General features: G+C 37.8%; 6 protein-coding genes across 12 annotated transcripts; 3 read left to right on the forward strand and 3 right to left on the reverse strand.

Annotated features, from left to right (window-relative positions):
- The first annotated feature begins 162 nt into the window (after positions 1 to 162).
- LOC145735744 (achaete-scute homolog 1a-like) lies at positions 163 to 3,535 on the forward strand. Its single transcript, XM_081989790.1, has 3 exons — positions 163 to 2,511; positions 2,564 to 2,663; positions 2,723 to 3,535. Exons 1-3 carry the CDS (start codon positions 2,330 to 2,332, stop codon positions 2,783 to 2,785), a joined length of 345 nt encoding a protein of 114 aa, XP_081845916.1. The 5' UTR covers positions 163 to 2,329; the 3' UTR covers positions 2,786 to 3,535.
- A 465-nt stretch (positions 3,536 to 4,000) lies between these two features.
- On the forward strand, positions 4,001 to 11,797 carry Tbcb (tubulin-binding cofactor B). Of its 2 annotated transcripts, none has more exons than XM_081989781.1 (4): positions 4,001 to 4,150; positions 10,846 to 11,116; positions 11,168 to 11,384; positions 11,439 to 11,797. In XM_081989781.1, exons 1-4 carry the CDS (start codon positions 4,121 to 4,123, stop codon positions 11,554 to 11,556), a joined length of 636 nt encoding a protein of 211 aa, XP_081845907.1. In that variant the 5' UTR covers positions 4,001 to 4,120; the 3' UTR covers positions 11,557 to 11,797. The 2 variants fall into 2 exon arrangements, with proteins under 2 accessions (XP_081845907.1, XP_081845906.1); XM_081989780.1 differs by lacking the exon at positions 4,001 to 4,150 and adding an exon at positions 10,557 to 10,773.
- Positions 4,324 to 6,543, reverse strand: LOC145735717 (protein TAPT1 homolog). Its single transcript, XM_081989713.1, has 8 exons — positions 6,399 to 6,543; positions 6,084 to 6,342; positions 5,720 to 6,033; positions 5,552 to 5,649; positions 5,263 to 5,504; positions 4,992 to 5,210; positions 4,748 to 4,932; positions 4,324 to 4,684 (listed from the first exon to the last, which is right to left on the reverse strand). The coding sequence occupies exons 1-8, from the start codon at positions 6,541 to 6,543 to the stop codon at positions 4,398 to 4,400; spliced, it is 1,749 nt and encodes a 582-aa protein (XP_081845839.1). The 3' UTR covers positions 4,324 to 4,397.
- On the reverse strand, positions 6,574 to 8,904 carry LOC145735722 (histone-lysine N-methyltransferase SMYD3-like). 6 transcript variants are annotated; one of them, XM_081989721.1, is made up of 9 exons: positions 8,759 to 8,783; positions 8,383 to 8,566; positions 8,079 to 8,323; positions 7,899 to 8,029; positions 7,378 to 7,840; positions 7,142 to 7,307; positions 6,896 to 7,089; positions 6,758 to 6,829; positions 6,574 to 6,697 (listed from the first exon to the last, which is right to left on the reverse strand). In XM_081989721.1, the coding sequence occupies exons 1-8, from the start codon at positions 8,766 to 8,768 to the stop codon at positions 6,789 to 6,791; spliced, it is 1,434 nt and encodes a 477-aa protein (XP_081845847.1). In that variant the 5' UTR covers positions 8,769 to 8,783; the 3' UTR covers positions 6,574 to 6,697; positions 6,758 to 6,788. The 6 variants fall into 6 exon arrangements, with proteins under 6 accessions (XP_081845847.1, XP_081845852.1, XP_081845853.1 ...); XM_081989726.1 differs by having other exon boundaries at positions 6,575 to 6,697; positions 8,383 to 8,533; positions 8,759 to 8,835; XM_081989727.1 differs by having other exon boundaries at positions 6,577 to 6,697; positions 8,383 to 8,706; positions 8,759 to 8,851.
- Positions 9,200 to 10,284, forward strand: aay (phosphoserine phosphatase). Its single transcript, XM_081989784.1, has one exon. The coding sequence runs from the start codon at positions 9,444 to 9,446 to the stop codon at positions 10,161 to 10,163; it is 720 nt and encodes a 239-aa protein (XP_081845910.1). The 5' UTR covers positions 9,200 to 9,443; the 3' UTR covers positions 10,164 to 10,284.
- On the reverse strand, positions 11,698 to 12,807 carry LOC145735740 (uncharacterized). Its single transcript, XM_081989783.1, has 4 exons — positions 12,671 to 12,807; positions 12,504 to 12,623; positions 12,135 to 12,449; positions 11,698 to 12,082 (listed from the first exon to the last, which is right to left on the reverse strand). The coding sequence occupies exons 1-4, from the start codon at positions 12,756 to 12,758 to the stop codon at positions 11,820 to 11,822; spliced, it is 786 nt and encodes a 261-aa protein (XP_081845909.1). The 5' UTR covers positions 12,759 to 12,807; the 3' UTR covers positions 11,698 to 11,819.
- Between the last annotated feature and the right edge of the window lie 37 nt (positions 12,808 to 12,844).

The following is a 12,844-nucleotide window of genomic DNA, read 5'->3' on the forward strand; positions in this document are numbered from 1 at the left end:
CGGTACGACCCGCCCCTCCTCCTCTTTCCTTACCACCCGACTCGGCTTTCCTTCCTTCCTACGAGAGATCGCCTCGAGCGCATTCCGAATGCGGGACGCCACGTTGCCAACTCGTCACTTTAAGATGATTCTCAATGATGGCGGATTTATTATTGCTGGTAACGAGCCGTAATGGGGCCAATTGAAAAGTTCACACAGGTCGCGGATGATAAAAATTCCGGGCTTGTAAAATTAATCAACATGGCGTCAGTGGAAGTTAAAGTCAATTGAGCTCCCTCTCTATCATACGATCGCCTTAATTGTAACAATCGTGAAAAAGTCAACCGATATGACATGGTAAAGGGTGATTAAATAATATGGTCTGCTGTATTTCTTGTTAAACGTAACGTGTGCGAAAAGTAGGCCGAGCAATTATTATTAGCGGTTTAAGTGTTACAGCGCCATATTGTTCCGTGTGTTGCCTATATTTCCGCCTGTCGAGTATATACACAGAGCGCGGTGACGTAACGTCGTTTTATCGGATCCGCGCGCAAAAAAAAAATGGGGGACTGCAGTACGTAATAATTCACGTAACACGCTAGTAAATGTCCGTTTTAGTTATGAGTTTATGGCATTCTACTGTTGAGTCGTTTAATTCTCATTTGTGTCAATCACAGCTGCACATTTAGACTTAGCATGAAAGATTTCTATTAAAGTGACAGTTGACAGGATCATATGCGTCAAATGTGTTTTGAATTTATAGATCCATGAATCTAGATGCCATGATATCTAGTGATCCAATATTCACACCAATTTTAGGTTAGGTTAGGACTTTGTGAGTGACAGATGATAGTGACATGAGTTGGTAGAAAATTCTTTCTTATATTTTTTTACTGCTGTAAAGTCCCTCTAGTATTTGCATTGCACACTCGTTTCAGTCTTTAAAAACACATTAACAAAATATGTTTAGTAATATTAGTATTTTTGCAATGCTAATAGTTTTGTAATAATAATTGTGATACTAATGCTATGTTAGACTACCCAAAGACAGTGATTATTTTGACCAGGTGGTCAATTCGTCCAGATGGGTTAACGAAAACATTTCAGCTGCTTTACAACCAAACGCCAACGCCGATCATTAAAAAATCAGTATTTAATTATTATCGACACCTGGATTTTGCTACACGCGGAAGATTGGTATTTTAGGCCGTGTTCGCACATTTGCCAGTTTAGATCAGTGGAGCAAATTATCCAATGCGGGCCTCGTGCTACTTTCCCTCTTTACGTAATTTGACGTAATTCGTGGGTAAGGAAGCTACCAGGTTTTAGAGAGATGCGGCGTCGGCCAGAAATCGCGATAACGCTATTGTCGGGGTGTGGGTGGTTCGCGACCTTTAGTGGGGGCGACGTCCGTCAAATAAGGCCTGTTTGCATTCAGGCCGAGTTTCGGCATTGTTAATTTATTAAACCGAGTTGTACGTACAACGGAATCGTTGTACGACACGACATGCACCAGCTTTTTGCAATAATAATAATCTGATGGTTGGTACGTTTAGTGAATTTTAAGTTGATAGTGGGGATTTCCTCCACCATGACAGGGATGAACGTTTTTTTTTTTATACTTAAAATGCGGAATGAATCATCAGCCATCAGTGTTGAGGTTTTAGTATTCAGTATAAACGCGAGCCCTACCCAGAAACAGTCATGTCTTCACGGTATTCCCACATGAACGGCTCGAAGATTCCGAGAATCTACTTATTAAATGTTGAAAAATATTTGCCATGTCGATAAAGTACTTCCGCACACAGGCGACTCGTCTCACCTCTTCTTCCTGTGATTACATCCTCATAATGTGGTTAATTGTAGTTTCAACAGCCTCTCCTAGTAGTTTACTGTCTCTTTGGTATATACAATCCCATAAGATACAAGTACACAGCTCATTTGGGTTAAAGGGTTTAGGGCGCCTCTGAGCCAATATACCGGTTTCCATTTTGCTGTAATTACCTGGTTTAAAAAAGCCACCGGTAATCCCCTTGTCAAAAAGTCACTGGTTTTCTTCTTAAATTAATTACATGATCATCACGAGGTAATTAGCTAAATTATTGACATTCTTCTTTGGCGTTGATTGCCATTACTCTCGAAACTCAACCCGTTAATAAGCAACCCAGGGGCAGCTGAAATTTTCCGCCCAAAAAATTTTAGATACCACACACACCATCATTACGAACCAATAACAATGCCCAGGTGTAAAATGCGGGTAGAACAGCACGAGCCCAAGATTAAACCACCTTTTAAAAAAGTGCTCATCTTTTTCGTAGTTTAGTTCAAGCCGGCAAAAGGTCAACTTAACATGGACTTTCAGGGGCAAGAGTCAGAGTGGCTGAGTGACCACAGTGACGTCGGTTCTTTTAAAGTCAAACAAAAACCGCCTCATGTGGTTGCCAAACGCAATGCCAGAGAAAGAAAACGAGTGCAGGCTGTCAATCAGGCTTTTGTCAAATTGAGAAGTGCGGTTCCGATACAAAATACCAGGTGCGCCAATTGAATTTATTTTTGTTCAAGTGTCTTAAGTTGATAATTGTAGAGGGAAAAGGGTGAGCAAAGTGAAAACCTTGTTATACGCCATTGACTACATTAACGCTTTAGACCAGCTTCTCAGGGAGTGCGTACCGTATTGCGACTGGGTGAGTTATATAAATATAGAAGTTAGTTCTGACAATCCGAGTTTTTTACATAAATGTAGATATTCGAAGAGGGTTCCACGGTTGACAACTGGCAACGCCGACCTTACAATTTTGACATGTGACATATTGTTACCACCACCTACTAAATCTAGTCATTTTTTTTCTAGTGCCATCTGTATTACAATATTCGATATTTATTAAACTAAACAGTATAATTAACAAGTTTTTCTTATCACACCAGAAATAGTTAGATGTTATACGCAATTCAACAAAGTGACAAAAGCTTGATTGACAGTGACAGCAGCATTTTAGAACACACCGTACATGGATGAGAGTTGCGAGTAATCAGAATGCTGAAGAAGTCATTTCCTGTCCGTGCTATAGGGATATATGCGCCACATACATATCGGAGTTATGTGCAGGAATCCATCGATGTTATCCGTGAACATTATGACGTGATACTCTTGCCTTATAACGTTATTTCTCCTCGGAACTGAACGTGGCCAACCTTTCACTGGCCATTCGGCATGTCAATTTAGGGCCGTAGAGAAACGAGACCATTGCCGGAGGAATGGTTTTTTTGCCGAGACGACGACGCAAACAGGAAGTCAAAGAAATGTAACTTAAATGCGGTTTTCATCGAGAAAAAAATGAGAAGGATGCTGATGCCGCTCCGCTCGTACCGAACCGGTCTCATTAAAGTTTCTTTCTAACAGGTGAACGGATATAGCAGGTCTTGAAGGAAATTTGTTGATTTGTTCTTGCTCCATTTATTTATTTTACCACGACGCCACTGTAAAGAAACAATAATAAATACTTACACGACCAAAAGGACATATGCAGTAGCCTCGACGGCATCAAGGACGTGGAATTTATTAAACGTAATAATATACTGTTTACTTCATGGAATTCACATTTGTATATCCTTTGCGTTATGTCAATTTAACGAGCCTTGAATTTTTATTACCCATATAGGCAAGCAGCAGTACAGTCACTTTAACTATGTTAGGAAAAAAAATCACTTTAAAAGATCAGTTTAAAAACTGAGGATCAGTTTGCGACATCTGGTAGCAGCCATTAACACTCATTGTGTGATTGTTAAAGATGCCTGCAAGTCTCCAAAAGTTTACTTAAGTTAATCTACAACTTATGAAAAACTTGTATGTCTTCTCTAGGTAAAGTTAGCTTGCTTTAGACTCGTTACAGTAGGATCAATTGACGAATGACAGACATTTCTGACGTTTACGTCATAGGGCAAAATGGTGAATTTAGTTTTGAAACTCTAAAAATGTGTTTTAAGTTCAGATTACTAGAAATCTAGTTTTAATGGTGTAAAAAGGTTCGATATAGTCACGACGAGATACTGTAAAGTGTCAATATAGTAATCCTCCAGTTAACAAATCACAAAATGTCATGAAATCGTTGCCAACGCAGTGTAGAAACCGGTGCGTTTGCAAATGCTTACAGAAGTGTTCTTGAAGCTTTTGGTGAGTAATTTTACTGTTTTCTTGAACTATAAGTGATTCAAAATCAATTTCGGACGAGTGGGTTACAAATCATGTTATTCAGAAAATTCAAATGTGTGTTTAAGAAGTTAAGGTACACAGCGCCATACGGTGGTTTTTTCAACTAGTTTAAGCCACATCTATAACACTACAACGGGTTTTAAACATTTTTAATCATACAAAATACAGTTTTTCTTGGAAAAAATCACAGCAAAGCTTTTTGAACACCCTAAACTTGGTTATCGGTAAGATTGACCAAACTAGGTTCGCTCTCGCTTTTTTTCAACGTTTCAACTTCGTTTTTCAACTCGTCGTCCACTTCCCTCAATTCTTTTTTGATGTTTGGTACGCTACGAGTCACTATATCGTCGGGGAGTGGTTCAATTCGAGCGTCTTCACCGTTCACTTTCAGCATTTCCTCGTTCAGGGTAACCTCCTTCAAATCCACGGTGCTGTTGGCGAAAATGGCAGACGACGCGCTCAAATCGTTCGGAAATGTCAAATCGTCCGCGTTTTCTAAATTTACAATCAATACGAGTTGGTGGATTCATTATTTTAGAATGAGAGAGATATAAGAACCTAAATTTTTGCGAGGTTGTCCCTGCAGAACCAAATGTTGAGGGCTGGTCGCTACACTTCTGTACTTTGACTCTCTGGAAGAGTTTATAGGGCTTCTTTCCAGTTTGTGTTGAGCGATAATGCTGGAAGCCTTGCCGAAAATTATGATTGTGATTAGAATTTTCCAGGACCACACCCAAATATACCTAAGTGGTAAAAGTGAATTAGGATTATACTGTCCATGGGTGCAAGTTTATTAACCAACCCAATAATGAATATTATAGTGGCTGGTACGTTGCAAATATCAACAGAAGCGAAAAAAACCCTTGCAAATAATATACCCAAAGGTAGGGCTATGAAACCCATTCTTCTGGCAACAATATCGGAATGACCGGAAAACGCCTGTTTTTCCAGTTTGTGATTCAAATCGTAGGCTATGCTAGTCCGATAGTCTCTATAAACGTCGATGTTTAACTCGTTAAACCTATTCAAAAACTTATTGAATTAAAACTTTAAGCTGAAACAAAACTACAAACCGGGTTATAAAAGCGTGTTTAATCCAATCCACAAAAACCTCGGCAATTAGGACGGAAATAGCGTTATAAATCAAAGGCCACAAAATATCAATGTTGTCCCATTTGTAGCCTTTCATTGTTTGTAAAATTACAATGAAAAGCAACACTACAAGGTGAAAACGCTCCCTTACGTCACTGCAGGACACTTGGAACAGGTTGTTTTTATCAAACTTCTTGAAAACGCTGCCTTTTAATTCTACAAACTATAAACCCAATTATCAGGCCAAATTTACTGATGTACTAAAATTACATTGTTGGACATCATTATTGTCAGCAAAGCTTTGTTGTTAGCATTTACTGCCACACTTAAGGTGGTAGCTTGGAATAGTATTAGAATACTGTGCATAACTGAAATATGTCTTAAGGAACGTAATTTTTAACTGCTTTTACCTACATATGAGTCAATTAAAAAGGATACCAACATAAATAATGGCAAGAAACAGATGTGGGATAAGTCCCAAATGCTCACGTTTCCTGCCTTTGGGCTCTGTTGCAGTCCACAGTAATGCATCTAAAGTGTCTTGACCCAAGGAAATTAACAATTTATCCCCCACATCCAACATGTTATAGAAAATGTACAGCTTAATAACTGACTGGCTTTTAATTAAATGGTAGAGCATGTTGGTGTCAACCACCCATAAAACCATTAGGCAACAAATTAAAATCACTGCTTTGAGCAAATCACAGACTTCTGCTGGGGATAAAATAGTCCGGTTTTTCCGACTCACTAACCTGCAAACTCTGAAAATTGCTAAAAATTTCCAAACTTGGGGAGTACTAACCCAAAACATTTTGACAAAGGTCTGGTAATCAGGGCCCACAAAGCCAACACTACTCTAACAGGTAAATAAGTGTATATAAATAGGAAACTGTCTATACAGTGTAGTACACCATACAACATGAATTTCTCTACTTCTTTAGGTATTTTCATGAATAAGTAAAACTTCTCCCGTCCAGCACTAAATCTTTCCTCATCATTCTCCAGCATATATTCACGTGTCACCTCTGACTTTAAGAAGGACAACAAGGACGGAGTGTTATCTTAAAAATACCCGGTTAAGCATTTGACATTCCAGTCACCATATGGTATCCCTTACCATGCTTAACAGAATCCAATTCATCCCCACTAGTTTTACTATGATCTTTCCATAAATCCTCTACTTTGTTATCCTGCCTAAATAACTTAGTTGACTGTCCAAATCTGATTTTTTTCTCCAAAGTACTGGCTGACTTATGTTCCATAATGGTCACACTTGAAACTATCCTAGAGATAACCCTGTCCTTCAAACAACATTATCCCATCTCAATTCAAATGGTTAACACTCGGTAATTTTTATGTAGGCGCAGGGCACCGTATGACACTACAAATTTCAGTGACTGTTTTGTCCGGAAAAACCTTTAAAAACGCTTTATTATTATTATTATCATTCACCTTTGTATTTACATTTTTTTTCACCTGTTTGCCATCAATATGGCTCAGCTGATTGTCAAATTAAAAGTCTGTCAGCTGTCAATCGAAAGTTTGGAACTAGGGATGGGCAAAACGTTTGTAATTGTAAATAACTGAAAGTTTATTTAACACCATTTAACATACTTCTACATTGTTGAATCAAGGGTACAACTTCAGTCTTATAAAGGGAACTATTAACTGAATGAGTAATTTTTAATATATCGCAGGCTTTTCTTAAATGTTGAATACCTTCCATTGTTCTATCTTTGTAGAGAAGCAGTTTGCTTAGTTTTAAATGTAGTAAACCTGTTAAAGGGTGAATGGTTGGGTAGTACTTTCTGGAAACGAATTAAGAAAGAAAATTAGATACTAGGAGATATTTTGGCTTACCGGTAGCTGTGGATTAGCTCCAATCCGTTTTCTAAAGCGGAATCAAAGTCTTCCAGGTCTATGCTGGCTTCAAAAGCCAAATCCAGCACTTTGACATGCCTCAAATGAAATTGATTTAAAACTCCTTTATGTTTTTTCAAACAGATTTTGCACACATCTAAGTCTGCTGTTATTGTTAAAGATTTTATCAGCTTGTCTGGGTCTGTGATTGAAATCAAATTCCAAAAAAAGGATACAAATTGTGGTTTTCATACTGTTCAAATGCATTTCAGTAAACTCCACCACTGACTTGAAATGATCGACCGCTTCGTTAGTGAGTTTTTTAGCACATTTGGTGCATTGCCAGTCTTGGCTCACATCCACAATACCTTCACAAGAGTTCTGACAGCACGCTCCAAACATCTCCAGTCGATTTTCAGGTGCTAAACATTTAGGACAGTCACACAGAAAATAGTAGGTTTCTAGGAGTTGTCTTTGTCTCTCCTCAGTGGACGCCATCACATCTATGTAACTTATTCTAACCTTAGACCAGTCTAATACAGGCATTTCTTGTAAGATTCTAATTGCGAGGGTGGTTCCTTCAAACAGCGCGAGCGCGTTAGGTTGACAAGAATGGTCAATTATGGAAGCCCCTAAATAAATTCCAGTTCCTAAGCTCTGCAACTCTTGATTGCAAACATTAAAACTGTTAACACACATCTGAAATTGTTTTTAAAGCGTTTAATGGTGATTTTCAACTGGTGGTTGCGCTACCAACCCTTCCGTAAATTCCCATAAATTCGGACATGTTCGGTAAGAGTTCGCCATCCTGCAAAAAGTCAGTTAACAACCCATAAAGAACGTTAATATGCTCCATGCGACGTTTATCACTTTTTAATTCAGGATAATCTGCAAGATTCCTTTTAGTGAAAATTGTAAACAAACCCACACCACCTACGTGACATTAAATCCCTCCAAACCCTATACTGTTTCTCAGTGTAATAACCCTTAACAGTGGTTCCACCATTTTCTAATCGCTTCAACAACCTATACAACATTCTGGCAGCGTCTGGCAATACTCTAGGAGCCACACTTTTGAGTTTCTGACATTCCTGTTTATGAACTGACCATCCGTTTTTCTGACACAGCTTACCACAGTAATACACATATTTACAACTGGAACACTTGAGCAATTCGGCCGCCCTACAAACACTCGTAATATCAATTGGCATTAGAAAAAAAACTTTTCATGCAGATTTTACTTTGTAAAACAAAAATCGCAACACTCTGATCGATACTTGGCACTCAACACACAGACAAAAGGTTTTTCCCGGTGTATGGTGGTACCTGCGGCAACCGCCTCTTTTTTTACCGGCATATTAACAGTATGGTTGCAGTTAGTACTGGTAGTGGCTGAAAATTGAATAACCAAAGGCACAATACGACCTATGAGTCAAATAAATAGATGTTTTTGCCAGTTCGAGTTATTAATAATCTATATTGGCGTATTTTTAGAGGTGTTGTTGTTTTTAGTGCTGGATTACGTAAAACTCATTCAATTTTTAGTTTGTATGTGGATAATTAAACTGGAAGTACACAACTTAGAGACTGGCATGCTTAAATGTGCAAAATACCTACCTTGTTCCATATTGTAATTTAGTACTTTTTGATGGGCAATGAGGTCTAAGTACAACTCAAATTCTTTTTTTGAAAGCTTAAACACAATAAATCACCTAAAAAACCGCATATTATGTAAACCATTATAAACAAAATGTTTAACTTAACCTCACTTTTACATCTGACTATTTCATTTGAATTTCGATAGAGGGCGCACAGATTAGGCCAACATATTCCAGGACTGTTTTCATTGTCTGTTTTGCAACAATTGGTATAGAGAACATATTTGTACGGAGCTTATAGTTGAAGAACAATGGCTGAAGGATATTAGAATTTCAATTTAAACTAATTTAAGGGTTAACATTCACCCATTTTAGTTCTAGTTGTTTAATATTATGATAGGTGGCACTGCTATGACACAACCGATTTTTATGGATCGATTTGTGACGCAACAACAACAAAGAAGATTCGCCTATCTTCACTATTGTTATTTTTTCGTTTTGTTATTATTATTATCATTAATTTAGGTCAAATTTAAAATTCATTTTGCTGCCCAGTAAAAGTAAATATCAACGTCACTAATTGCGGCAAATGGACAAAGTTCAAATTATGAAAGTGCTGCTATTATCTTCAGTGGTTTGTTATCCTCACAGCTGGTGGTATTAAGGTTTTGCTTCAATAGTGGCACTTTCAATTTTCGGTTTGAATGATCAATGCAAAACGGGCCAAATTGACTAACATAATGTTGGAGGAGGTGTTTGTGGTGTTGAAGAAAGTTGATTGTGTTTGTTTTGATGTGGATTCGACGGTTATTCGTGAAGAAGGTATTGATGAATTGGCAAAATATTGTGGAAAAGGTCCTGAAGTGGCTAGGTTAACCACCCAAGCGATGGGTGGCTCAATGACTTTCCAGGAAGCATTAAAGCTTCGCCTGGACATAATCAAACCTACAATGGGAGATGTGAAGAGCTTTATTCTCACTTCTCCCCCCACTTTAACGCCAGGAATCAAACAGTTAGTGAATTTACTGCAAAGTCGAAACGTCCCGGTTTATCTAATTTCAGGGGGCTTCCGCTCCATCATCAGCCCCATAGCTGAACAACTAAAAATCCCCCAGGATCATATATTTGCCAATAGACTGAAATTCTACTTTACTGGCGAGTATGCAGGATTTGACGATACGCAACCAACCTCGAAAAGTGGAGGCAAAGGCCTGGTCATACAACACCTCAAACAAACCTACAACTATAAAAATCTAGTTTTAATTGGAGATGGGGTGACAGACTTGGAGGCGGCGCCTCCTGCTGACGCTTTTATAGGTTATGGGGGCAACATTATTCGGCCGGCGGTCAAAGAGAAAGCTAAATGGTTTGTGACGGATTTCAATGAAATTTGCAATGTTCTAGTTAACCCTCAGAGTATTTAGTAAATACAAGACTGTACAAAGTGATTTTGCCCCACTAAAAGTGCCTTAAAGTGTACCCTTTTATTTGTTATGTTTATGTAGTGTTGTTATTGTTTTAAGTAATAGTAAAGGTTCAAAAACATTTGTTGTGTTTTCTTTCTGTCATGTAAAATTTGAGTTTGAAGACTACTTTTTTGACCAATCAAGGCTTAGTTTAAAATATCGATCCTGGCCGCAATCGTTTTGAAGCTCCATAGAGCGAGCAGGGCGTTTTTGACGTCACGATGACGTAATTTGGCAAAACCATAGATTGACCAATTGTCAAACAACGTCATTGTGACGTCAAAAAAGCTCTGCGCGCCTAAAACGAATGCAAACAATACTAACCGTCAATATTTTTGACAGAACTTTGAGGTTAGGTTACCATTACACTGACATTTCTAGTAAATTTTTCAGTGTGTTTTCTTTTGGGGTTTTCTGCCGGCTTTCTATAAAGAAAAGCTTTAAAAAAATGGGCGAGGTGAAAGTAATAACGTCCGATTTTGTAAATTTACAAGTGTCCACGTCCAAAAACGATGTGTCTTTTGGCGAAAAACGTTTTCCCAAAGACATTACCGTGGCCGACCTGAAGGTGGGTGGTTTTCTGTAATTTACATGCAGGCTTGAACGTTAGAACTGAATGGTGTTTCGTTTTTTTTTCCAGGCTAAATTGGAATTAATGACTGGAGGAAGTTGTCAAACAATGAAGGTGGAGGCCTACAACAAAGACAACAAGTTTGTTACCCTACTGAGTGATAATAACCAACTGGTAGGCTTTTATCCACTTGAAGATGGAATGAGACTGCACGTTGTGGACGATTTTCTGATAAGCAACGAGTTTGACACTGAAAATGTTCCCAAGTTTGAACTGTCTGAAGAAGATTATGCAAAACGAGATGATACTGTCAAAAACTTTTTAATGAAAAATAAAATAGGTATTATCTGCCCTATTTAAGTGATATTTACTGTACAATGTTTTCATCCAGGTAAATACAATGAAGATTACCAGAAGAGCAAGGAAGAACAAGAAAGGCAAGAAAAAAGTTTGACTGAAAGTATCCAAGTGGGGTCCAGGTGTAAAGTGTCTGTAGCAAATGCACCTACCAGATTGGGTACTGTTATGTATACTGGACCGGTTGAGGGACTGCAAGGCTACTGGGTTGGGGTCAAATATGATGAACCAGTGGGGAAACATGATGGAAGGTAAGCACTTTTCTAATCTGTTGTATTTATAAAGCCACTGATGGTATCTTTTAGTGTGAAAGGGAAAAGATACTTTCAGTGTGTTGATAAATATGGAGCTCTTGTTAAACCTACTTGTGTTGAAATTGGAGACTTTCCAGAGGAGGATTATGATTTAAATGATGAGTTATAATACTCTCTTTATAAAGTATTTGGTGATTCCAGCTTTAATTTACACAACTTTTTAATTATAATCAAGCTTTCTATATTTGCTTAGCTTAATGCTTTGTAAAAGTAATAATTAGTTGCCTTTTAAATTGCTTCTAATTTTAAATTCAGGTTGTGATATACTTTTATTACTTTTTTTGTATTACATCACATACTATAATTTCCACTACCTAAACACTAATAAACTGTCCCAGTCCTGAAACTTACTTTTGGCTGTTAACAGTCATTTTAATTTAAATATATTTTTACTTTAACAATCAAACTGTTATTAAATATGAAGTTATCATCCAGCATTTCTGGTTGGATTTTAAACACTGCCTCTTTATTCATTAGACGGTAAAGCAAATTGGATGATATGCTACTCTGAGGGTTTTTCTGTCCCAATAATATAATTTTGTGTTTCTTTAAAAATGAATTACTGTCCGGTTTCAGCATGATTGCAACACCATCATTAGCGTAATAAGGATAGAAATTGACGCGTAGAGTGTGTCCTAAAAAATGTCAATGGTTACTTGGGTGTGATGATGAGTGTGATTTTAATACCCATAAGTTCAAAAGTAGGGCTGGACATGTAACTGTTTTTTCTACTTAAAACATGAATAATGTCCAGTATTTTCCAGTAATAAAAGTACAAAGAACCTTCAGAACTGTCCACAATAGTGTCATTGAATAATGCAATTTCATTTTGTTCACTGTCCCAGTTATCTTCATCTCGATAGTCAGGCTCCACAGTTTTGAAGTTTAAAGTAGTATTTGTAAGCTTGTCTGTGTGGTAGGTTTTACCAAGCACTGTGTGCAATAATTGTTTAATCTCATTAAGTTCCTCCTGGACTTTGTCTAGTTTAGATTGCAGTTCTTCTACACAAGTTGTTATTGTATATACAAAGTGAAGTTATACAGGATTTAACTTACTGGGGTAAACACTTTTTAAGCGTCTGGTTACAGTGGCTTTGGCTGTCGCCTCAATATCCTTGGTAAAAATCTTGCAAACTGCATGTTGCACTTCTTGAGGCTCGTCCGAGTCGGCAGTGCCTAAATTACACTTTTGTGGAAATCTGTTGGGTTGAAAGACCACTTACCTGACGTGTTGGCTATAGACACTAACAGTAAGAAACCTACGAAAACTTGTAATAATGGAGACATTTTCAACAGCTCTGAATGCAGCATCAAGTGTTATTAAGTGGGTTAGTGCATTAAAAGGTTACGCAATTAAAAGGCCTCTTGAAATGAGATTTTATTACCGGCCGCATTCG

The sequence above is a fragment of the Ips typographus genome, linkage group LG11, assembly GCF_016097725.1.
Source record: "Ips typographus isolate SLU linkage group LG11, UJ_Ityp_2.0, whole genome shotgun sequence".
Classification (NCBI taxonomy): Eukaryota; Metazoa; Arthropoda; class Insecta; order Coleoptera; family Curculionidae; genus Ips; species Ips typographus.

Bases quoted from the DNA above. Each gene is read 5' to 3' on its own strand.
- LOC145735744 (XM_081989790.1), top strand. From the start codon at position 2,330: ATGGACTTTCAGGGGCAAGAGTCAGAGTGGCTGAGTGACCACAGTGAC. The intron at 2,512-2,563 runs GTGCGCCAATTG...TGATAATTGTAG, and splicing joins GTTCCGATACAAAATACCAG to AGGGAAAAGGGTGAGCAAAG. The intron at 2,664-2,722 runs GTGAGTTATATA...ACATAAATGTAG, and splicing joins GCGTACCGTATTGCGACTGG to ATATTCGAAGAGGGTTCCAC.
- LOC145735717 (XM_081989713.1), bottom strand. From the start codon at position 6,543: ATGGAACATAAGTCAGCCAGTACTTTGGAGAAAAAAATCAGATTTGGA. The intron at 6,343-6,398 runs GTAAGGGATACC...GGTATTTTTAAG, and splicing joins ATTGGATTCTGTTAAGCATG to ATAACACTCCGTCCTTGTTG. The intron at 4,685-4,747 runs GTTCTTATATCT...TTGTAAATTTAG, and splicing joins ACAACCTCGCAAAAATTTAG to AAAACGCGGACGATTTGACA.
- LOC145735722 (XM_081989721.1), bottom strand. The intron at 8,324-8,382 runs GTAAAATCTGCA...GAGTGTTTGTAG, and splicing joins TGCGATTTTTGTTTTACAAA to GGCGGCCGAATTGCTCAAGT. The intron at 7,308-7,377 runs GTATCCTTTTTT...TAACAATAACAG, and splicing joins CAGTATGAAAACCACAATTT to CAGACTTAGATGTGTGCAAA.
- aay (XM_081989784.1), top strand. From the start codon at position 9,444: ATGATCAATGCAAAACGGGCCAAATTGACTAACATAATGTTGGAGGAG.
- Tbcb (XM_081989780.1), top strand. From the start codon at position 10,654: ATGGGCGAGGTGAAAGTAATAACGTCCGATTTTGTAAATTTACAAGTG. The intron at 10,774-10,845 runs GTGGGTGGTTTT...TTTTTTTTCCAG, and splicing joins TTACCGTGGCCGACCTGAAG to GCTAAATTGGAATTAATGAC. The intron at 11,117-11,167 runs GTATTATCTGCC...GTTTTCATCCAG, and splicing joins TTTAATGAAAAATAAAATAG to GTAAATACAATGAAGATTAC.
- LOC145735740 (XM_081989783.1), bottom strand. From the start codon at position 12,758: ATGCTGCATTCAGAGCTGTTGAAAATGTCTCCATTATTACAAGTTTTC. The intron at 12,624-12,670 runs GTAAGTGGTCTT...AGTGTAATTTAG, and splicing joins GTCTATAGCCAACACGTCAG to GCACTGCCGACTCGGACGAG. The intron at 12,083-12,134 runs GTATTAAAATCA...GACATTTTTTAG, and splicing joins CCCTACTTTTGAACTTATGG to GACACACTCTACGCGTCAAT.